Source organism: Lissotriton helveticus, chromosome 7, assembly GCF_964261635.1.
Source record: "Lissotriton helveticus chromosome 7, aLisHel1.1, whole genome shotgun sequence".
NCBI classification, from domain to species: domain Eukaryota; kingdom Metazoa; phylum Chordata; class Amphibia; order Caudata; family Salamandridae; genus Lissotriton; species Lissotriton helveticus.
The window spans coordinates 737,946,493-737,972,254 of record NC_136068.1 but is presented as its reverse complement, the minus strand read 5'-3'; the positions used below and the strand labels follow the sequence as shown (position 1 = coordinate 737,972,254).

Genomic DNA, 25,762 nt, shown 5'->3' with positions numbered 1-25,762 from the left:
CAGTTCCCACTTCCCGACATTAATGAATTTACTAAACCATTTGTGGGGGGTCGGGGGGACAGGATCCAGCCAAACCGTGGCTATACACAGTCTAAGTGTGGCCATCGCAATATATAATAGCTTCCTTTCGGGAACATTCATATAGATATCGGCAATTCCAAGCATTACTAGCTGCGGTGAGAGTTTGACCCTATACCCAAATAGCCATTGCATCCGTTGCTCCACCGCATCCAGCAATGGGGTTAAACTGGGACATAAGGCAAACCTGTGGACACTGTCTACCGCAAATTCACCACATCTAGGACAATTAACTCCATCCACCCCACCCCATTGTTGTATACGATGTGGGGTAACAAAGATTTAGCCATGTCTTAAAACATTGAACCTGCAGGTTTGCTGACATTGTAGCCGATTGAGAAAGGGCTAAAGACTCTTCACATGTGTCTTGTCCTGCCTGTACGACATTCAACCAGCGACCAAAATGTTTATCCAGATCGTCGCTTCTAGTTTCATTTACCAATTTATACATTGTGGAAATAGTTGATTGCCCACCCTGAATCACCTCTATAAGTGAAATATGATCCCAACTAACCCTTTTCCGGCTCAGGAAGTCTCGTATCTGTAAAAATTTAAAGAAATGCCGGTTGCTGATACCAAATTTCTGTCTAATACATTCAAAAGACATGATCCCTGTTTCCATAACAATATCCCCTATTACCAGTACTCCTTGCCTATTCCATTCTCTGAAGTAGCCATCCCTGAAAATTTCCGGTAAGAGAGTATTGTCTATAACAGGAGTATATACATGTAATCTCCCAATTTTTAATAATTTTCTAACGGGTGTCCAAACCTTGAAGGCAGCCAGTAAAGTCTTAAACCTTACCCGTTTAAAATATGCAAAATCAATATGTCTAAACAGGAGCCCTTTAGCTTCCTCCCCAAAAATTAAACGATAAATAGAAATGTCAGCACCAACAGGTTCCAGACCATCCAATAGTAAACCTATATGTCGCAGCGTGATTGCCCAATAATAGCATTGAAAGTTTGGTAGCGACCATCCTCCCCTCTCCCTTGGTAGCGTCATATATTTCATAGCTCGTCTAGGTCTTTTACCGGCCCAAACAAACCCTAAAATAATTCGCTCTATCTTCTTAAACCAAATCAAGTCCACCAACAAAGGAATAGCTCTAAACACATACAAAATCTTAGGCAAAAAAATCATTTTGACCACATTACATCTCCCCATCAAAGTCAAATGTAAATTATTTATCCGACGCGCCTCAATTTCAATCTTACTTATTAAAGGGGAAAGATTGATCTCGACAATCTCGTCCAGCTTGGAGCTTAGCTCAATCCCTAAATACTTAGCCTTGTCAATCACACGTGGATCTATCAGATTAATTTTCTCATTGCAAATTATTTGCGTTTTGGTGTCATTTAGGTGATATCCAGAAATCTTGCCAAATTTAGACGTCAAGCTCTGAATTACTGGTAAAGCAATCTGCGGGGAGTCCGTCAATATGGCAAGGTCGTCCGCATACCCTAAGATTTTGGTGTCTCCTCCTTTGGCTCTAACCGGTTGAATCAAAATGTTAGAAAGAAATTTTTTAATTAAAGGATCAATATAAATGGCAAATAATAAGGGGGAACAAGGGCAGCCCTGCCGAGTGCCTCTTAGAATAGAAATTGTGCCTGATTGATTTCCCATGACCGATATTTGAGCTGTAGGCTGTTGATACATACTTTGGATAGCACAGATATATCTATCACCCAGACCATAATGTCGCAATACTGCCCATAAAAAAGGCCAGGAGACCCTATCAAAAGCCTTCTCGGCATCCAATAGGATTGCGGCCATAGGGTCTCCTGAAACCTTAGTAAAATCAAAAAGAGCAATAGTACGACGTATGTGGTCGATAGTTTCTCTGCCAGGCACAAAGCCGTGCTGTTGTGGGGATACTAACTTCTTAATCACCCCAGAGAGGCGATTAGCGAGAATCTTAGCATAAATTTTAATATCACTGTTTATGAGCGTTATAGGTCGGTAAGACCCCGTATCAGTTGGATTTTTGTCTTTCTTTAAAAAGGCAACAATTCTGGCTCTTTGCCATGATTCCGGAGGAGCCTCCCCCCTTTGAACACCACGAAAAAGCTCTAGCATAACAGGAGTAAGCTGTGATCGGAAAATTTTATACAATTCGCCCGGTATAAAATCCGGGCCTACCGCTTTGCCCGCCGGCAGAGAGTCTATCGCTTGCCACAGCTCATCTATTCTTATTTCGGCATCCAATATTCCAAGTTCCTCAGGGGACAAAGCCTCAACCTCAACTTCTTTAAGATATTCCTGGATCTCGGATTGTAAAGTCTCATCATCAATAATATCCTCATAATACAGTTTTTGGTAGTATTTTTGAAATGCTAGAGCGATGGCCTGCTCCTCTGTCACCAGGCCAGCCTCCGGATCCAGAATAGCATTAATCCGGATGGCAGACTCTCTTTCTCGAACTCTTGTAGCTAGCACCTGTCCAGCTCTTTCGCTATTTTCAAACATTCTGGATCGCCATGCCATAAATTTACCAGCGGCTTTAGCCTGTGATACTTCTATTATAGCTGACTTGGCTATGATAGTCTGACTCTGAGCAATATCTATGTCTCCACCCTGTAATATTGCTTGAGTCAATGACATCTCAGCGTCTTCTAAATCTTTATACAATCTCTGCATTTTCACTTTCTCTTCTCTCTGCCTTTCCCACCCATATCGGGTAGTCTCCCCCCTAATCCCTGCCTTGAGAGTATCCCATACATTCTGTATCCCAGTGCTATTTAGGTTTTCATTTAGAAATGTCAAAATCCAGGGAGCCACGACCTCAATATATTTATTATCCGTAAGCAATCCTCTATTAAAGGTCCAAGCATCAGGTTTATTCCGACAAATTCGCACGTTGACCTCAAGAACAAGCGGATTATGATCCGACATGACTCTTGGGAACCTAGTGATACTAGAGCCAGAAATAAGGGGAGCTGAGATAAAAAAAATAATCAAGCCTGGAGCTAGTCTTATGAGGTGCCGAGAAAAAAGTAAATCCTGGATCCTTCTGCTTTAATACTGCCCAAACATCGATCAACCCATGTAGCTCGACAAGACATCGCAGGGCTTCATAAACTTTGGGTTTTCTCCCTGAATAAGACACCCTGGATTGATTCAACCATTCACAGCCTAAATTTATATTAAAATCCCCACAGATAATAAATGGTGAGGGCCAGCCAACCAACTCCAAACTCAACCACTTGTATAATTCAGGGTCATCAAGTATAGGGCCATAGATGGAACATAATGTGACATTTTTATCTATAAACCTCCCATGAACTATAACCCACCGACCGAGACTATCTACCGAGGCTCGAGTGATGTTCACCATCCCCCTCCGTGCCAAGATTGCCACTCCTTTAGTTTTAGCCTCAAGTCTCGTCCAAGACACCAGTTGATACCCATCAAAATCCAAAAGTTTATGGTGTCTAGCCTCAATGTGCGTTTCCTGAAGGCAGAGAATATCTGCCCGCAGGAAGCGCACATCTTCTCTAACCCGACGCCTTTTGACAGGGTTATTGAGCCCGCAGATGTTAATGGTGGCTATCCGGATATTAGCCATACTTCTTAGTAGCTATGCCTACAAAGGAATAACAAAACGAGGAAGAGAAAAAAGAAACAGCAAAAAACAAATCCAATCCCTTAGAACAATCCTGCTTCATATCACTTGTTTCCAGAAATGACTTACAGTCCTGTACAGACCCCCTACCGCAGCCCCGCCCCCACCCAAGAACCCCCTCCCCCCACCCTACCCCAAACCCATCCCCAACCCAAAAAAAGGCAAAATAGGTCCACAGACCCATGTGATGCCTCCCACTTCCCGAGTGCCCAAGGTCACTCCCTGTCTAAATATCCATCCTAAAGAAGAAGGAGCGGAAAAAAAGGGGAGCCCAGAGAAACATACTTATTGACCATCAATTAAACATCAGCTTATACCAGATAGCCCAAAGCCATAACAGCAAAACAAATACCCCACACTTAGAACTCATATCTCCAGTCAGGCTTGCCACCCCGTCCCCAACCCAGAAACCACAAGCCACAACCACAAGCCATCAAACACCATTTGGAAGTTCTTTAAGATACTCCTCGGCTTGTATTTCTGAGGTGAAAAATCGAGTCTTGCCCTTAAAGTTGACCTTTAAACGTGCAGGGTTCATTAAAAACACCTCGCAGCCCTTCTTTTGGAATGGAGTTATCAGAAGACGCAGTCGCCACCTGCGTTCCACGGTTGCGTAGCAAAAGTCTGGGCGAACGAAAAATAAATGTCCCTCTACAGATCTCTTAGCCTCGGGGCGGGCTTTCTCGAAGATGGCTTGTCGTAGCAAAAAATTGCCAAAGAAAATCAAAATGGCTCTTGGTTTGGCTCCAGGGTCAGGATATTTTTTCAACGTAAAAGGAAAGCGATGTACTCTTTGAATCTCGCTTTCCCAAGACCAATGAGAGAGCTCAGGGAATGCAGCTTGGAACAACTTGATAACAAATCCTCTAATATCTTGTCCCTCAACATTCTCCTCAATTCCTAGGAGGCGAAGGTTATTTCGGCATAGCCTGTTTTCTGAGTCTTCGAGCTTCCACATAATGTCCGCTAGCTTATCATCGTTAGCTGTTGTTTTGCGGGCAGTACTCTGTAGCCCCGACTCAAGCTCGACTATCCTTTCTTCCAAGGCCACGGTTCTGGCAATGACTTCTGAGCAGGCCTTCGTGTTCTTCCTGATGGCCCCCTGAATCTTCATAGTCGCCAGTTGTGCTCTCTTGTGCTCTTGTCTAGCCTCGCTCTGGATAGATTTAAGCATATCGTATAGCAAGGTATTAGATGGGGGTGAATGAGATTCCCCCCTAGAGCTCTTCCGATCAGTTCTTCGCGCCCTTGAGCCTCCTGAGCCAGTGGGTTTTAGTTCCGTGCAGCTAGCCCCACACTCCATGTACATTATAGAGTATCCGACTGTAAGAACGGCATATCGATGCACCGGCTAAAAGGAACAGGTCCAAAACTTTATGATGAACATCTGTGTTTATGCATGGTTGGCGGCACAAGAGACTAGCATGGTCAGGGTGCAGACTGATGAGAAGATGGAGGAAGACTTGTGTGACTGGGGTAATATGATCAATGCTGTGACTGATTTTCCTGACACAGAATTCTTCAGAACATGACTTAGATTATTGAAATGTATGAACAGCTTGGTTTGTAAGGTGCCGCTCATCTCTTTCGATGATGTGGCTAGTGTCTTTTGCCTTCTATCATCTTGTGAGAGCCCTGGAAAGGGCACTATGAGAATCTATGCATTCCTACATTTTTTATTGGAACGATCCTAGTGTTTGTTTGCTTACTACGTAAACCTCAATAAAACTGTTTTTTAGAAGGGTACACCTCCAGAAATCCAGAATGTATGAAAGCTGGGGATAAGTATGGAAAGTCAGGGCCCAAACAAAAGGTGTGTCACTTATGAATTCCTTCTGCGTAGCCCACCAGAACATGCAGCAACTTCACTGGCATTTTCACAGACTTCCTACATTGGAGAGAAGAGAGAGGAGCAAATGGACACTGGACTATGTATTGGGAAGTCACATGCCATATATTCCAAGTGGCAACACACTGCAGAAAGGCAAAGCAGAAGCCTGCTTTGCTCAAACAGACAAACCAACATAGTCTATTGGATATTGCAAGGCAGTTCAGAGAGATGGCTGAAGACTGCTAGCAGAAACAAAATATTTTAGAAACTCCTACGGGTTCTTCAAGAGGTGGCCTTCAAATATAGGCAAGACAGAATGGCCTTAACAGTGATGCACTGAACCAACATCTTGTACAATATGCACTGTTCACACAGCACATGGTCTTTAAAGATACTAACAACAGTTCAGCAAAAAAGAAGGGGCATGTGACATACTGCAGTCTTGTTAAACCGAATGGATTATATGAGAAGGGTCAGTAGACACTCGAGAGTGTACAGATATATCCCTGTGACCAGCATGCCAATCAGTTGCTACCAACTGTCAGTCTGCCCAAAAGCTTTAATATAGACAGGTGGCACCCTTTGGGTGCATTTCCAGTCCAGCAGTGTGTTGTGCTCTGTTTGTAAAGCATCAACAACAACATGAATCATATCCAGGAGACAATTATCCTTACAGTGTCCACTGGAAACCTCAGTTCTGGTGAGTGTGAGGGCATCTATTGTATCAAGAGACAAGGCAATTGCTAGCTAATACACAAGGTGATTTCAATCACTTGAGACTGGCACCAGCATCCAGTAAAATGCCAACATCAAGGCAGATGAACAACCAGATTGCTTTTATCTTTGAGCTCCAAATTATCATCTACAAAGTTTCCTAGCACTTTGGATAAAAGAAATATATTTTTAATTTCCTTCACTTGACTGGACACTCAGCAAGTTCTGATGTGGCAATATGCATGTAGAGAAATTGACTACAGAAACATAGTGCTCCCAAAATATCGTGGTCAAAATAACAAAGAGCAAATATCGAAAAGGTAAGTGCATATAGCGGGGTGATGGAGCAAGGATTGCATTACCAGTACTAATCGGTAGAAATAGTAAAGCAAACAAAATGAATATACACACACCATTTACACGTGAGAAGAGAGCTTTTATGCATGTTTAAATAATAAAGAATAAAATGCAACGCGACTAAAACCCGTTTAAACTGGAAAACGCTTTTGCGCATGTGCGAACTAAGATTGCGTAAACAGTAACGTGATTATCCCGTTTTGAGAGGGAAAACTCTCACGCATATGCAAGAACGACTAACAAAGTCTTGTGATACCGCATGCCCGGCATATGCTTGCCTGAATTTAAAGAGAGCTATTGCTGCTAATGCTTTTGCTTAAAGAAAAAGAAAATAACATGGGATAGAGTAGAAGAGGGTGGTGAACAGTGAAAATCACATATTGGAGAAATTAACATCTATTTATGATTCCTTCATTAATAGTGCACGTTTGGGCCAGTTGTTACATGCAAGGGAAAAAGATGGCGGCAAAAATGGAGGCAAGCTAAGCATGCGCAGTGAAATCATGATGTTTAAGTTTAAAGGAGTTTGTAGAGCGCATGGTAACACCTCCCGGCGTGTCCCCGCGCTATAGAGAAAGAAAGCAGCAGCAGAGGAAAAAAAGAAAGAGCCAGTTCACACAGCAAAGAGGCAAGTTTTCAGCTTCTTCCTAAATACGATTTCATTACTCTCCAACCTGATATCTAGAGGCAGGAGGTTCCATTGCCTGGCAGCTAAGGTGCGGAATGATCTGCCACCCATTTTAGCTTTTTTGGGGCAGGTAGTTTTAAGTAGACCCATTCCTTTGGATCTAAGAGATCTGTTGGGTTCGTACACAGACACCAAATCAGACATATATGCCGGCGCTCTGTGATGAATTATTTTATGGCACCAGAGCATTGCTTTAAAAACAATCCTCTTACTGATCGGTAACCAGTGGAGGGCTGCTAGAGAGGGACGTGAGGGAGCACGGCGGGGAAGCCTTAGCACCAGGCGAGCTGCCGAGTTTTGTAGAACCTGTAGTTTGTTTATGTTTTTCACTGAAGTCCCCATGAGTAGTACATTACCGTAATCAATGCGGGACGTTATTAGTGCCTGCGTCATGGTACGCCTGGAGTTAGTGGGTAACAGGTCGAGGGTGCGGTTGAGGGTTTTCATCACCCCAAAACATTTGCCAACAGTCCTCTTTACGTGGCTGTCGAAGGACAGTTTATTGTCCACCCATACACCTAAGTTCTTCGCCTCTTGTGCAGGCGTGGGCAGGGGACCCAGACAGCTGGGCCACCACTCTTTCGTCCATTTGACCTCATTTCCTCCCATAATGAGGACCTCTGTTTTTGTCCCATTTAATTTCAAACAGTGTTCATTCATCCACATAGCTAGTTTGGACATGCAGGCGTTGAAGTTATCAGCTTCCTTAGAAGGGGCATGGGTCAGGGATATGAGAAGTTGCGTGTCGTCGGCGTAAGAGACAAGCTCTACGCCGAACGATTGGACCACTTCTGCCAGAGGGGCCATGTAGAGATTGAACAGGGTAGGACTCAGGGCAGAGCCCTGAGGAACCCCCTGTTCCAGCATCACCCTGTCGGAGAGGAAAGTCCCTCTTTGAACCTGGAAGGTCCTGTTAATCAGGAAAGATTTCAGCCAACCCAGTGCCTTGTTGGTGACACCCGCTTTATTTAGACACTGTAGCAAGATGGAGTGTGCTACAGTGTCAAAAGCGGCACTGAGATCAAGCATGATGAGGGCCATTGTCTTTCCCTTATCTGCTCCTTCACGTAAGGTTTCAGTGGCCCTCAGGAGAGCTGTCTCCGTAGAGAAGCCAGTTCTGAAACCCGACTGAGATTTATGGAAAACATTATGGTTCTCAAGGTGTTCCATAAGTTGACTGTTAGCGATTTTCTCTGCTAACTTGGCCACGTAAGGTAGCAGGGATATGGGTCGTAGATTGTCCATTATGTCCAAGCTGATGTTTGATTTTTTCTTAATGGGTAATACTATTGCCTGTTTCCACTCCTCCGGGAGGCAGGAGGTAGTAAAGGAAGCGTGTAATAAGTGCCTGAAATGAGGCTCTAGTACAGGAAAGGCTTCGGCTAAAATTTTTGGGGGTGCTGGATCCCTAGGGGATCCTGATTTAATTTTTTTGCACATTTTGGACAGGATTTCATAGGAAGGGACTGTAAAAGAGCTTAAACATACAGGTGTATTTACAAGTTTGTCATTTTCGATAAAATCCGTGGCCGAATCTGTCTGGTTAGAGAAACTAGAATAGATTTTATGTATTTTGCCTGCAAAATATTGTGCAATATTGTTGCACACTTCCACCGAGTCATAGTGCGCGGGGGAAGTCATGTCCACTATGGATATCTCTTTATATATCAGAAACAGTTCCTTGGAGGAATTGCCTGCTTCCATAATGCGGGTGTGATAATGCTCTGCTTTGGCCAAGCGAACTGATTTATAATATTCTCTCTGTGTTGGTGTTTTAATATCAGCACAGAGATTCTGGCGCCAAGCTCTCTCGAGTTTCTTACAAGCCGTTTTCATGGCTTGCAGTTCTTGGCTAAACCAAGGAGCAGTTTTCTTAGGTCTCCTGGCATTGGACAGGGTACGACTTGGGGCTGTGATGTCCAGGGCCTTGGTGACGATGTTGTTTAAGTTGTCATTAGCTGCCTCACAGTCGACCCCTTTGGGAGGGCCTTCGTCATGTACAATTTGCTTAAATGAATCAAGGGAGAAGTGCTTCCATTTCCTGCGTTTGTATCGCAGGGATTGATGCCGAACAATTTCCGTTCTGTCAAGCTGTAATGTGATGGGAATAATATAATGGTCCGACCAGGGTATGGGTATAGGATCAGAGGTATGCACTCCCTGCCAATTACTAAAAACGGGGTCTAGAAGGTGTCCTAATTGATGAGAAGGCTCATTATTTATTTGATCAAGCTGAATAGATTGCAATTCCATCCGGATATCATCAGCATTTTTATCTAGATGATCTTCGAAATGAGCATTGAGATCCCCTAGCACTAACAGTCTGGATTTCCTCAGTGCTAGATGAGTGATCGCTTCCATTAGGGTCGATGTAAACTCATGTAGTGTACCTGGCGGTCGGTATATCAAAATGCCAGAGATCGAATGATTGGGGCCAGTGTTAATTGTGAAGGTGCCGGCTTCACTGTGATCAACCTGAGTGTGTACTAGGGAACAGACTAGAGGAGCTTTCGTGGCTATGGCGATGCCGCCTCCTCTGCCGTCCTGTCTGTCCAATCTAGCTAGGGAATAGCCGTCGGGCATGGCCTGGATGATGTCCGGATCCGAGTGATCATCTAGCCAGGTTTCAGTTAGAAAGAGGATCTGAAGATTTAGGTCTTCTAGTAAATGGTAGATTTCTAAAGCATGCTTCCGTAGGGATCTACAGTTCAATAGTGCAGCTTTGATGATAGGGCCCGAGTTGGTGTCAGGGATTTGAGGAAGGGGTACAAAGCGGCACCTCGTGCATTCTGTAAGTGACTGGGCAGACATTGCGTGTTTGCAATCGATAGGTGTGTCAGGTTGTAGAGCAAGTAGTGCGTGTCTGCCATACCTTATGGTGTTTTGAGTTGAACTGCCAGGGGTTGTGGCCCCGAGCCCCGGACTGCCGCTGACGGGCGCAGACGGGCTGGACTTTGGCTCGTCTTCGGCGCGCTTCCGGCGCGCCCGCTGCGCCAGCCCGCTGCGCCGTCTGGTTGGGTGACACATAATATGGGGAGGAGGAGGGTGGGAGGCCGGCCCGACTTGAGCGCTGACCTCGCCTTCCTCACCCAAGATGGCGCCCACAGCCGAGTGAAATCTCGAACAAAGCGGATTTAAGTTCAATATTAAAGAGGTAAGGGTGTGTAGAGTGTCAGTGTGCCTGCTAATTCAATTCCCCATTCTAAAAGCAGCCCCCAGAATAAAAAGCGGTATAATGTTAAAAACGCTAAAAACGCTCTAAATTATTTTTTAAACAGCCTGTAAACAGTGCGCAAAGGTTAGCACTACCTCTTGTTTCTACTGCAGCTCGCAGCCCCAATAACCTCTCTAGGGAGAGCTACTGTAGGGCAGAGAGCACTGGGTAGGGCGCGCCTAAATACTGTGGGAGGGCGGGAGGCCGGCCCGACTTGAGCGCTGACCTCGCCTTCCTCACCCAAGATGGCGCCCACCGCCGAGTGAAATCTCGAACAAAGCGGATTTAAGTTCAATATTAAAGAGGTAAGGGTGTGTAGAGTGTCAGTGTGCCTGCTAATTCAATTCCCCATTCTAAAAGCAGCCCCCAGAATAAAAAGCGGTATAATGTTAAAAACGCTAAAAACGCTCTAAATTATTTTTTAAACAGCCTGTAAACAGTGCGCAAAGGTTAGCACTACCTCTTGTTTCTACTGCAGCTCGCAGCCCCAATAACCTCTCTAGGGAGAGCTACTGTAGGGCCATGTGACCAGCTGACCGTGGCCATGTGACCAGCTGACCGTGTCGTTGACAGGCTGCCAAGAGTCAAGGACGAAAGCTATGTGAAACCTCTTCTCGTCTGTGGATCTGCATTCAAAATGTTATTTGATTTGCAACATTGGATATATGGGAAATAAATAAGAGAATAATGAATGAGCTAAAGGGGAAGGGTTTGTTAGACAAAAGAGTTTATTAAGAAATTCAATATGTCAGCATGAGGTGAATGACAACTCCCCTGCCCAATCAAGTTCATACTTCATCATTATTTTCAACTTTTGAGGGTGGGACATGCAGAAATAAGACTATAAGTAGAGTGACTTAAGAGCTAGTGGGTTGTTCACGCAAGAATTGTACACAGGAGATGATCGGAGAGCAAGAGACCGAGAGAGAGGTGAGAGCTGCTGCTAATGAGAAAAAGAGTGAGCAGACTGGCAAGATTCCTACCTGAATGACAACCTGATTAGATTGAAGATTCCGGAAGAATATCGAGGAGGGAGAGTGTAAGCCAGGAATGCACCCTGATGCATCGGGATTATAGAGAAGTCTAGTAAGTATTGCGCGGTTGTGATCCTGTCCTATAGTCTTTGTCTCCTGATTCTTCATCAGGGGACCTCCACCAACCCTTTGGCCAGAGAGTTGGTTTCCGTTATCATTTTGGGTAACTATTATTCTGTTTCAAATTTGCATATCTTTTGCAAATGTATGATTTATTATGTTTTTTGTCTCTACATCTATCCATTCTTAATGCATTGATTTGTTGAATGAGTCTGTGATTTGAATGTATTTGCTAAATTAATTATCTCTCCCACTAAAGTTAATGGAGTTTGCACTGTGAATTTGTACTAATGAGCGTTCATTTACGACTGAGATTTAGATAAAAATTTATTGAATCTTATCCGGAGTCTGTGCTTATTTCACTGAGATCTGTAAAGAGTTAGTTAATTGTTATTATCACCATCAACTACTCAACTAATGGTCCATCGACCAAAGGAAGAGTGTTGATCTGTGAAGATTAGTTAGACATTAAAGGTTCTCAAACGTTATTGAGTATACAGTGAGTCAACTAATCAAGATTAAATTGAAATTACAAAACTTGATTCCCCAGCGGAAACAACCAGGGAAATTGAAAGTGTATATGTGCCCCATTGAAATTTTTCTGTCTGTGAAGGGTTTATCCCTGGCCTTTCGCTGGACCAGGGTATAGATTTGCTAGTCTTAACTCCTCGTCTTCCTATTTTAAATATAACGTCCATGTACATAAATAAGGAGTATTCAATATATTTGTCAAACAATTCTAAGTTTGATATTTAAGTGGAATACCGATGTGGCTACCTAATAAACATGGGCATTTTGTTTTCTGTTATTTCAATTACTAATACTTTGTGTTCGGACTCTGTCCTTCCCTTTTTACTGCTTTCTCAGTAACGTCCTGAAGCAGATTTCGTTTTTCATTCTCCATAACACTCTTGTTGAGTCTTCCTTAAAATAAAGAACTTTGGTGCTTTTTTGTTCTTTATAAAAACCCAGTCTTGGGAGATTAATGCCGGTCCCTATCCAGGGATGCCTGTACTTGTACTTTCCCAACTAGGAGAGTTATTGGCTTGATCCAATGGGATATGTAAAAACACTTGTGTTTGTACATGTTAACTCAAACTAAAAATTAAAATGCAACTGGGTACAAGATATCTATGGAGATCATTCACAAAGCTGTGTGTGCATCCAAGTTAAACTCAGGCATGGAATTATGAAATCTATTAGAGTAAATTAATGTTTTCTGATCACATAACATACATTTCCACTTCCAAATTCATGTACTCCATTCAAAGCAAGAATAAATCCTCATCGAGGGTGCAAATTTCACGAGACCACATCCAAAATTGTTGGGGAAAAGGGCAATGAGTTTTTTCATACAGGAAAATATTTTCCTTGAGGAAGGATGCCGACCGGAGTATGCAAAACCTTTGAAGACCTCAGAACCACTTCATTACAGGACTCATGCTCTGGCTGTGATCACTCGCTAACAGCAACACCTCAAACCTCTACCCGTGGGAGGAAAAAAAAAAAAAAATATATATATATATATATATATATATATATATATATATATATATATATATATATATATATATATATAAATATATATATATATATATATATATATATATGTATATATATATATATATATATATATACATATATATATATATATATATATATATATATATATATATATATATATATATATATATATATATAGCGTTCCAGTTACCTCCCAAAAGAATAACTCAGAGGCCAGAGGGAGTTCAGGGCAATAGCTCGTTTATTTCACAGGCTCCCAGTGGCGGCATATGCATTTCGGCTACAACAGCCTCCTCAGCGCCCAAACACCGAGACAAGTCCTCCCAAATGGCTCCTTCCTGCCAAAATACTTTGCAGCATCAAAATCTCCTCCCCCTTAAGTGGTCGACACACCCACTGTAGTCCGTGTTGAATTTCGAACCACTAGTCCCAGAGTGCATTGTGGCAGGCATCTCGGGCGGGTGGCGTGGAGGAGTGAGTAAAACTGTAGGTTCGTGCTGGTAAGCAGGAAGGTGTGGAAGGCACAATGTCTTGGAACCGCTGAAAGTTCACTGCCGTTGTCCTTGGTCCCTCGTACCGCTACAACCAGAGGTAACACACTGTCGATCCACAGGGCAGAGGCAGTCAATGCGGACTGGAGTCCCAGATAGGTGAAATACCTATTCTCCCCAATGGTGCTGTGTGTCTTCTGGTGGTCACTGGAGCTTTTCGATACCTCGAAAATCCGAACGCTGCAGGCAGCGCGGTGTCCAACTTTGCTCCAGGGCAGCTTTATGTAGCGGGGCCTTCCGTTCTGCGTCGTTGGCTGGCGCAGTAGGCATAGCGTTCCAGTTACCTCCCAAAAGAATAACTCAGAGGCCAGAGGGAGTTCAGGGCAGTAGCTCGTTTATTTCACAGGCTCCCAGTGGCGGCGTATGCATTTCGGCTACAACAGCCTCCTCAGCGCCCAAACACCGAGACAAGTCCTCCCAAATGGCTCCTTCCTGCCAAAATACTTTGCAGCATCAAAATCTCCTCCCCCTTAAGTGGTCGACACACCCACTGTAGTCCGTGTTGAATTTCGAACCACTAGTCCCAGAGTGCATTGTGGCAGGCATCTCGGGCGGGTGGCGTGGAGGAGTGAGTAAAACTGTAGGTTCGTGCTGGTAAGCAGGAAGGTGTGGAAGGCACAATGTCTTGGAACCGCTGAAAGTTCACTGCCGTTGTCCTTGGTCCCTCGTACCGCTACAACCAGAGGTAACACACTGTCGATCCACAGGGCAGAGGCAGTCAATGCGGACTGGAGTCCCAGATAGGTGAAATACCTATTCTCCCCAATGGTGCTGTGTGTCTTCTGGTGGTCACTGGAGCTTTTCGATACCTCGAAAATCCGAACGCTGCAGGCAGCGCGGTGTCCAACTTTGCTCCAGGGCAGCTTTATGTAGTGGGGCCTTCCGTTCTGCGTCGTTGGCTGGCGCAGTAGGCATAGCGTTCCAGTTACCTCCCAAAAGAATAACTCAGAGGCCAGAGGGAGTTCAGGGCAATAGCTCGTTTATTTCACAGGCTCCCAGTGGCGGCATATGCATTTCGGCTACAACAGCCTCCTCAGCGCCCAAACACCGAGACAAGTCCTTCCAAATGGCTCCTTCCTGCCAAAATACTTTGCAGCATCAAAATCTCCTCCCCCTTAAGTGGTCGACACACCCACTGTAGTCCGTGTTGAATTTCGAACCACTAGTCCCATATATATATATATATATTCATGTACATTTAGCTGAATTAAATTATCAAATAGTACCTAGAATACTCATGCCATGAGCATTTACATGTGCTGAGCAGATCATGTTTAATGCCGCGACCAGAAGAAGCTTAGCGTAACTGTGCTCTATAGGTAAATATAACCCAATGCTTTATTTCAGTAGATGTTCTGTTTTTCTAGCATACTGCTTTCAAAAGAAAGCTGAAAATGTTTCTAAGTGAACTTGACTCATTCATGTCATTAGTCCCTTGCCTGGGAATTTGCTTCTTCCTCGCTTTTCCTTCTTTACAATATGGCAGCCGCAGTTCGTCAGTTGAGGGTGTGAGGGCTCAGCCCCTTTCCCAATGCATGGGTGTTTGTCAGGCTGAGCATAGGTCAGCCTCACAGAAAATCGTCATATCAGATTCAGACAGCCAGGCTCTTTACATGCGCTAATGTGCAGGCATCAGGCAGCAAGATTTGCTCGACTGCTGATCTCACAACCCTGAGGGCAATTAAATCATCAGCCTGCAAAGCCCAATGAGGATCCCCCTCTGATGGCGCAGGGAGCATTTCTGATAGAATCAGCCCTTAGAGAGTTATGTTTAAGCCCTGAATTGCCGAGGGCTGACTGTCATTCAGCAAAGCCTCACACCACCTTTTCCCAACTAGTCAGAGATTGGGATGGAGTCAACAAGTCTCACTGATCCCACCCCACTATGTGACAAGTTCCGAAAGGTCCTGCTCACATTGGCTGACACTTACCAAGGCTAGCCAATGAGAGGAGGCAGCAGGATCTTTCTATCCTGCTGCCCGAGGTGGCCTGAAGCGTCCAGCTACCTTGCTGGCTTTTGTGCTTCTCCCTTCACCACCTACTGGTCCTGGATTTCTACTGCAGGCCACCAGCTAAATGTTTGGTAGAATATGTAGGTGCCTGTGCACATATGAAAGTATGTTTAATTATCATTGTGCTAGTAAGTGGGTGTATGTATGTTGTTTGTGTGTATGTGTTGTTGCATGTATGTGCTTGTGTATGTGCTTGTGAATGGAAGGGTGTAAGTATATACTTGTGATTGCTTGTGGATGGGTGGAAATGAGTGTGCAGGCATGTGTGCCCACTCCACCATTTCCACAAGCAGCCACCACTGCCATACAGGAAAAGTTAGTAATTCTAGCAAGCAGAGGTAGGCATGTGGCCTCTGCCATGCCCCACATCCATTTCCTGTGCCCTAGGAGCCTACTGGACTATTGGACTCTGGCTGCAATGCATGGCTCTTAATCATAGTTTCACCCATTATCTTGTTCTCTGTGACTATTCTGGCATTGAGGGTGTTTGTTTTTTTAATAACACTGACCAGGTGCAGACACCGTTTAATCTCCAACTCTCTATTTCATTTAACGTGCACTATTCGCCATTACGTGGTGCACCATCATGGATTCCTACAAATGCTGTTCACATGTCAGTTACAACAATGAAAGAGTTATATCTATACTACTATTATAAAGAGAGAACGTTGAACCTTTGAGGCGGGTAAACTCAGGAACCACAGCACCAATCCAAACACCTGATACATCGTTGTAATTGTCAGGGTCTGCAGATGGACATAGGCTATATAAAAAAATAAAATATACGTTCTTTAAAATATTTACGATTAAAAAAAAAAGTAGTCCCTTGGAAGTAGCGCCGGCCGCAGATTGCTCTAAAAGCTGTCAAGGAGCGAGCAGTGAAATGGATGCAAATAAACGTGCTGATCTGAACTTCGTGTGGCTTTGCTTTAATTTGGGGCTTCCTGTTTAGACTATATGGATATCGGCTGTTTGCCCAGTCGAGAAGCGAGGCCCACCTTACGAAGGGTTCGTGCAGGCTCTGAGAAGGGGCTTGCAAAGACGGAACGAAGACAAGAGCAGCTCCAATGCAGGTGGTGCTGCCTTGAGCACGAATTCACTGCTGCAAAGCGCAATCTAAAGTAAAGTCCACATTTGTAAAGCGCACAATCACCCGTAAGGGTCTCTAGGCGCTGGGGGCCGTCGGGAAGATTAAGCGAGCTATTGCCCAGAGTCACATGGTGCTGGGCTAACCTGCCGCCGGAGCCGGGGATCGAACCGTGGTCCCCAGGTTCCAGCGTCAGTCGCCCTGGCCGCGGCGCCACACCTCTCCCTCTCTCTGAGGGCTTAAAGTGCTTTACTTTACTCCACTTGGTGAATACTTGGTTCAAATTGCAAGGAATGTTGAGTGGCCCCACTGGGGGAAGAGGGCCAGCGTACTACAAGGCACAGAAGGCTTTGCGATTTAGCTACGCCCACTGTGGCAGGTGCCAGTGATTATATGAGCAGACGCGGACAAAAACTGCTCTTCCAGCCCTTCGTGAACAATGCCTCTGAAGAAAGGATTATTTCCTGAAACGTGTCAGGCTTTACATGTTCAAAGATTGCTCTGAAAGCTGTCAAGGAGCGAGCAGTGAAATGGATGCAAATAAACGTGCTGATCTGAACTTCGCGTGGCTTTGCTTTAATTTGGGCTTCCTTTTTAGACTTTATATATATATATATATATATATATATATATATATATATATATATATATATATACTAGCAGCCCGCCCCGAAGTTGTCCGGGGGCAATCAGGCTTCGCGCAGGCAGTCCGCCAAACTTTACCGCTCCTCCCTGCGCTCCAAACGGCCTGCTCCAGTCCGCTAAAGTTTACCGCTCCTCCCCTTGCTTGACCCTCCGGGGGCAATCAGGCATCGCGCAGGCAGTCCGCCAAAGTTAACCGCTCCTCCCCGTGCTTGACCTTCCTCAGCCCGCTCCAGTCCGCCAAAGTTCACCGCTCCTCCCCGCGCTCCTGTCCGCCGCTCCACCAAGCGCTCCTGATGATGTCAGCACGCACGTCGTTAGCGCACACGGCCGGCGCTACTTCCGAGGGACTACTTTTTTTTGGAACGTATATTTTTTAAGGAACGTATATTTTTTGTGGTATATAGCCTATGTCACTCTACACACCCTGGCAATTCCAATGATGTATTGGGTGTTTGGATTGGCTCTGTGGTTCCCGAGTTTACCCGCCTCAAAGGTTCACAGTTCTCGCTTTATAATAGTAGTATAGATATATATATCTATACTACTATTATAAAAAGAAAACTTTGAACCTTTGAGGCGGGTAAACTCAGGAACCACAGCACCAATCCAAACACCCGATACATCGTTGTAATTGTCAGGGTCTGCAGATGGACATAGGCTATATAAAAAAATAAAATATACGTTCTTTAAAATATTTACGCTTTAAAAAAAAAGTAGTCCCTTGGAAGTAGCGCCGGCCGCGACGTGCGTGCTGACACCAGGAGCGCGGGGAGGAGCCGCGTACAAGAGCGCGAGGAGGAGAGGCGGACATGAGAGCGGGGAGGAGCGGCGGACAGGCGGGGAGGAGCGGTGAGGAGCGGCGGACAAGCAGTGAGGAGCGGCGGACAGGCGGGGAGGAGCGGCGGCTGAGGTAGGTGAAGCGGCCCGTGTGCGGCTCATTGGGGGCCTTGAAAGTGGCGGATGCGCTCAGGGGGACCCACGGACAATGTCGGGGCGAGCGGGGGCCCTGAAGCCTGAGACAACGTCGGGGCGGGCGGGGGCCCAGAAGCCTGATTGCTCCCGGACAACGTCGGGATGGGCTGCTAGTATATATATACATATCCACAAACATACATAGAAAGTCAGATTTAAAAATGTTAAGCAAACAAGCAAAAATGTAGGCTTGTGTTTTTTCAGTGACTACACACATATTATATATACACGTGCATACATATATATCTATACAAACATATATAGATTAACAGATTTAAACATTTCAAGAAAACATGTAGGCTTGTGCACTGCTTTGCAGTGGATGGGAGACGGACACATAAATGTGTGTGTCAAGGTGCAGCATCTGTTTTTTGCTGTGTTGCCTCTTTGCACATTCAACAGCTGCGTTGGTTGAGCCCAAGGGCACTGATGGCAGAGTGTGTTACCAGTTGGAATTTAGGGTGCGCCTATGTAAACTAGGTAATCTGGCTCTCGGTCTTGATTGCCTGGGGGACCTGACACCATTGGAGTATGTGCAAACTCATCAAGATCTATGGGCCAAAGATCACCATCATTTCAAGATGGAGGAACACTTCCAATATTATAAATTGGTTTGTGGTCAATCAGCATTGGCCAACAAGTGAAGAGTGGTCAGGAAACCAAAATATAAAGACTACCTTTACTTTTTATTTGGGGCAGATTTTGCCCGCTGTCAGGGTGTGCTTCTCAAGCCTTTACATTGCCCCCAATTATTTTTTATCTCTATTGTGCTGTTCGAGGATCATTCACAGATCTTGTTATTGAGAAAGTAATGATCTAAGTACAAGTTGCTGTAAGGGTTCAGAACTTGATAAAAGATGAAGACCACCAAAATGGTTGGTGTGAAAAATAATCCCAGGGCCAATCAGAGTACTTTTAAATTAGAAATTAGGTTGGTGAATGGCTCAGGAACGTAAAGGTAAAAATATACAAGATATTCAAAAGAATAACCCTTTGAAGATAACGAGTATCTTTTTGTACAACAATCGAAAAATAAACTACTGAGCAGGTTCCCATTAAACCAAAAAAGGTCAATGCTGTGTAAAGTGCTATTTTCGTCTGAAGAAGCCTCTCATGCCTGGATCTAAAGAAGTCTAGAGACGTGGCTGGGAAGGTGCTTCAGAAGCCTATGTTTGTTTTTTGGGGAGTGGGTGCTAAGACGGTGCTCAACACAAAACCCAAACCCCTCTCACTGGCCCTGGCTCTAAATAGCTGCTTAAGCAGTGTCTGGTCCCAATCCCTTCTCTAGGCCCCACCACTCCTTGGCCACTCATCCTGTCTCACACAGTGAAATGTTTCTTAGGTTTTGCAGGAATGGTTGCCCACCATCCATATGGTAATTGATGTGACTGCTGTTGCTGTCGAGTGATTTGAACAGAAGTATGGGGAATGCAGGAATCCAGATAAAGTTGTTCTCACAGGCTACAAACTATAAAGAAGCCACACTCTCGAGTACAATAGATCAGGTGAATGACACTAAAATACGATTGCAGGGGAGACCTGAGAAGTCTGAGTCAATGCTGTGATGCATCAATGGAATTTATATGCATCATTATCTCAAGCCCTCCTCAGTTTAAAAGTAGGATGGACACTATAGTGCACTCCCTCTGTGAGATAGACACATATACTGAAAGAGAGTGTCACCTGTGAAACTTGCTACAGTCAATCCAGAGATCCTCCGACACGATCCCAGGAGATCATATACTTGGTCACCCGAAGCAAAGATCGTGAGATGCCTCCAACAGGGAAGAACAGCTCCCAAACACTTCAAATACAAGTTTTTTTAACATAAGGGGCAGAAGACTCAAGACACTATTCAGACAAAAGAATATAAATAGGGTATGGGGTTGGATAATTTGGTATTGAACGGATAACAGAGCGGAGTACAATCCCAGAAAGAGTTGATCCTGGCTGACATTAATCAAAGTCCTGGTAGCTCTGGCTAGACATAAAATGTACAACAATGTTTCACTTCTACCCGCATAGATGGTGCCTTAGGAGGCCTTGAAGCCATAGATAACCCTATCGAGTTTTATGACTCGGAAGTAAACTCTCTTAACAGTGGAGGTGTAAATGTTGTGGGTTAGGGGCTAAAGAACAGTACGAATGCGGCGTGTGACTAAGCAACACGTTTTCCTTTTAACCTTTTCCCTCTCCTCTCCTTTATGTCCCCTTCTCTTGAGGTATGGGAGAACAGAGGTTTGTACAAACAAAAACATTCACAACATTTTAAAAATGAAGGCACATGTGTTAAAAGCCAGAGAAATGGCAACGGGGCATCACAGCAGAGTGCACTGTAGTTTATATTATATAACTCCTTATGACAAATTCAGACATGTCCAGGAAAGTTAATTGATCTTCTCAGTTGTTTATTGCTTGCAAGGCAAGGACAGATGAAAATCCTCCCGCACCGTTTTATTTTTGCTAAAGTTATTTTTTATAACGTGATTTCTAGCATTATCCAGATTTAGACTCCTGGGTGCTTTATTTGATTAATTTACTATGTAAGAGTTACATCTGACATATATCCCCTTAATATACTCGAGTCTGGAAAGTGGAAGGATCTCTGATTTATCTTAATTCAACTTGTAACTGGTGTTTAACAAAGGTAGCTGTTGTGTGTAACATGGCCCCAAGTCAACAATACAAACTGTACCCAAAAGCAGGCCCATCATTAAATTTCTAAATTCCCTGAACACCCTGTTTTACCTGTTTAGTGTTGTAAGGTCATTTCTAAAGACAGAACAACACGTATGGCAGACAATGAGCATTCTTGTCTGGTTCAACTATTCAGTAAAAAAATGGGCTACACACACAACTTGAAGAATACACATGCCTGCTGAGAAGTGTATAGCCAACGCATGATAAATGGTACAATTCACTTACTGTATGGGTCAGTCCGGTCTCTTGTCCCATCCACCGTGCCATCTGGGAGTATTCGCAAGAAGTACCCTCCGTTGCTGCAGTACAAGAGCTTGGGCCTCTGGTAGTTTCCATTGGGAAGGTTAAATCTTTCTGTCAGGGCTGCAAATGTTGTGATCTCCCCTTCAGCCATGGTGCTTCACGGCCTGTAAGAAAGTCAATGTGTTACTCATGATATCAGCAACAAGGTGGTCGGTAAACAGTTTGAGCTGAGACTTGAAAGGTGAAGTCTGAGGTTCTACATTGCCCGCAAAGGTTTTTTGGAAAAAGCATCTGGCTTTCCTCATTGAAACAAATGATGACCTGCAAGTTGATACTGACTCCAGATGTAAACATTTAGGCCCATGTAGTCTGCCCATTACAATTTCTAGTACATCACTCTACATCTAGATCTGTCATTGCTCTCAAACTACAATCACCCCCCCCCCACCCATCTCCCCTGCCTAACACATTTGGAGAAGAGTCAACCACATGGCCTCTGCCCAGCCCTAATGGTTTTTGGAGGCAATGGCATGTCAAGAAATCTCTAGTTTGATCTTACCCAACTTAATGGCAGAACACTTAGCAAGCTCCAAATGGTTTGGACAGTCCTGAAATATGATTTACACAATCTTATTCTACTAGGCTGTCTGAGACTGCGAACAGCTTTGCATACCTTAAAACCTCAATCCTACTGAAGTTGCAAACGTTTAAGAATTTAGCAAAGGGTTTTATTTGTGGGGCTTGTTTCCCAGGAATATGCTTTTGCAGTTTTTTCCCACAACTTTTTAAAATGTTGTGATGTTTGTGAACTACACCAAGCTTGCAAATATTTTTAAAATGTCAAGATGTTTCCAAGGGAAAACAGACCAGCCTCATGCACTCCTGTTTGACTAGTCCAGTCCTGAAATGGTTTTGCTCCATGGGAGCAACTGAACCTCCGTCTTAAATGTGGTAGCTGACTGAAATAAGAACCATGCCCCTAAGAGTGTCAAGAATTGAACACTGTGAATGTCTGTGAAGCTTTTTCCTTGACTGCCTGAAGAAATGGTGTCTCCTTCCAGTAGTCACTTAATATACATGTGAACGGTGTGAAGTATCTACATAAAACCGTCCCAGTTCGGAGGAAAAAGCCACTAAGGGCAGAAAGATCCTCCTTTGCTATCTTGATGGTTCTTGAATGAAGACGGTCTTTAATGCAATGTAAATTAACAGGGCACCATACCCTCTCTGAATCAGGGTGGAAAATAGAGCACAGAATTTGTGATCCAGGAGATAAAAATTCAAATGGAATCTGACTATAGAAGAATGGAACAAAAAACAGGGACAAACGTGACATAACAACAACGATCCCTATCTTAGTCTGGGAACTTCAGACAACAATCTGTAGAAAGGCAACCATCTCAGAAAGGCCTGCACATAACACTTGGCAAGCCTAAATCTTCAGGACTAAGGCATTGTTTTGGTACGAGTAGAACAATCCCATGTGTGGCTGGCATCTCCCCTCTCTTGCAATATTATGTGCTTCAAGAGGCACCTTTCAATGTCAGTGTTCTGTGCAAGCTGTGGAACACCTCTCGAAGAGACCATGACCACAAAAATGCTGATGCGGTTTGGATAGCTTAGCTGGCTACTCTTGGACGGAGCAGTGTTTCGACAAAATATGGAGTTTAAAATAGAAGAAAACATACATATTGGGGGGGGGGGGGAACTATGATTAAAAAATTCTGTGGTATAGAATATCATTGTCAAAATATCGTTTTTTTGGTAAATAATATTGGTTTTGGAATATTGTTTTTAATATCATTTTCAGTGATATAGTTATAAATTATTTTTTTATAATCATTTTGATTTGTTTTAGTTAATATATTAGTTTTAGTAGTTAGTATTGTTGGTATACTTGCTAATAATTCTATAAATATGGTTTGTAATTTTAATTGATTTGTTTAAAAAAAATGTCATTAGTAATTTATAATGCTGTATAGCGGGTTGCTGGGTTTGTAGATGGATAGGACGGGATGCAATTTAAATTAGAAACACTTTTAATGTAATATTATTTTATTTCTTATTGTTAATTTCGTAATTGATTATTAATTATGTAAACAATGTAAGTGTTGTTTTAATGTAACTTTATTGCCATTTTAGAATTATAGACAGATAGTTTTAATATAGGAAGTATTATAGAGCTGTTCATCTCCTGCCTCCCTCCCCCGCCCCATACAAAACAGGTAGGAGCCAGCGCATTCACATTATACATTCTGTAAGATCTGCTCGTCCAGCTCTGTTGAAAGATTTCCACGCATTGTTTGTCACTTGTATTCCGGTCTCCTACTCATCAGCATTGTTCGACTTGCCCAAGGCCTGCAGATCCAGAAGATCTGCCAGCATCGATGCCCATGCCCTGAGATCGTCTTCAAGTTTTTTGTCCATTTGGACATGTTTCACTCGGACCGCTTTCGTGGTAACCCACTCACACAGGTCTTTCAGACAGGTCTACGCAAGCGGGGGCGTGGGGAGCAACCACATTATCGTAATGCACATTTTTTCCAGGTCAAGTCCCCGAAGGACAAATCTTCTGCTCAGCTTCTTATTTTTGGGTGCTGGAAGCAGCCACAGCAAACCTCTCTGGACACCACCCATCCCATAGCTCCCTTTAAACGTGCCAGTACCGTCTCCCGATAGGGCATCAGAGTTAGACAGGTCAATACCACATGTAACAATTCAGCCTCTGCTGCTCCAAACCGGGGGTATGCACTCAAACGGTCCCAGTAGATTCTACTTAGCGTCCGGGAGTAAGGTAAGTCTGATGTACAAAATTGTATTGAACGAGTTTCAACCGTGCATTAGAGCTTGCACCCCTAACACCCTCATCTACTCTCAGCCATTCTCGCTCTGTAGGAGATTCCCCAACTATATCGTCCCATTTCACCTTGCACCGGGAGACGCCTCCCCGACTATCATCTTGGAGCACCCAATATAAATGAGACGCTAATCAGCATCCCTGGGCCATGTAGAGCATTACTAACGGCAAGTTGGTGCAGGGTGGTCCTCCAGGAAGGATGGCCAGATCTTCTGAGCTCCCTGCGAGATCTTCTCATATTGTAAGAACTGTCCTGTTCCCAGTGTGAAGGAGGCCTCTACCTCCCCGTGTTAGAAAGCACGCATTTCTATAAAGGTCTCCCATTAGCTGGCATCCACCCTCTTGCCACCTCCGCACAGATATAGAGTCCGCTATACGCTGAAAGGACTTCACCACCTCATGTGGCTTGTCTGGGGCATAGGGAGAGAGCTGTACTACCCTACGGACAGCAGACTCCCATACAGCAGCCACGTGCTGGATAATGTAGGGGAGGGCAGTGGGAACTCCAGAGCTGAGCATCAGGAGTTCTGGTAAGGACTGACCCCGTACATGCCCGCCAAGAGCTGCTTTTCCCAATTGTCGTCATTGTCCAGTCAATGGATAATTTACAACAAAAGTGGTGGCTATGCCTATTGTCTGCACATCAATCATATTGCGGCCAATAGTTTGCAAGATAAGAATTAGTGTATTGATGTAACCCTGGGAAAAGCTAACGATCAAGAAGAAAAAAATAGGTAGTCCAATTGTGGTGCTCACGTGGTGGCAGCACCCAACCACCTAGGATGCATTTTACCGTACTGTACGAACAGTCGAAGACAAATTGCAGCAATGGCATCAAAGCGCACACTTGTGATTCAATATATTCCTTGATAAGAAAAGGACGAATAGTCGTTTGATGGTTCAATGTGATCGCTTCATTTATTATTCCCTATGCATCGTGGTGTGGACAATTTTGTGAGCAATGTTGTTCTCATGAACAAAACAGATTACATCAAGGAAATCAATAGACAACTGGCAAATACAACAGCCTATCAGAAATTGAATAGTAATCCCGTGAGGGACATAAATGTGCGGGCGGAAGCCTGTTTGAAAAGTTGGCGGGACTTGTGCTTAATATCTGATACTGAGTACTGCTACCTTTAGAATCAAACTCCCAGATGCCCATGCATCTATATCTTATCTAAAGTATACAAGGGGGGTGTTTTCCCCCAGGGGAGGCCGATCATTTCAGCTATGGGTTCTCTGACCGAAAGGTTGTCTGAATATATAGATACATACCTTTAACCGTTTGTTCATAACCTGCGTTCTAATATTAAGGATACACGAGACCTACTCAGTAAGATTTTGGATTAGGAATGGATATAGGGAAATTTTTTGGTGACACTGGACGTGTGCCTACTATATAAATGTATGCCTATGAACAAGGGCATTGAGGCAATACAACATTTTCTGGACACTAGATCAGCTACATTGTTTGAACACACAGAGATACTATTACATCTCATACGGCTAGTACTTGAAAACAGCATATTTATGCATAATGGAGAGTGGTACCGCCAAGTGCAG

General features: G+C 44.1%; 1 protein-coding gene across 3 annotated transcripts in view; it reads right to left on the bottom strand.

The window, feature by feature from the left end:
- The window catches only part of FGF1 (fibroblast growth factor 1), a 466,028-nt gene that overhangs the window by 38,075 nt on the left and 402,191 nt on the right, over nt 1-25,762 (bottom strand). For all 3 annotated transcript variants that reach the window (XM_078653066.1, XM_078653065.1, XM_078653064.1), the window contains one exon: nt 21,322-21,503. In XM_078653066.1, coding sequence (XP_078509192.1) covers nt 21,322-21,490 — 169 coding nt within the window. In that variant the 5' untranslated portion in view covers nt 21,491-21,503. The remainder of the gene's footprint in view (nt 1-21,321; nt 21,504-25,762) is intronic.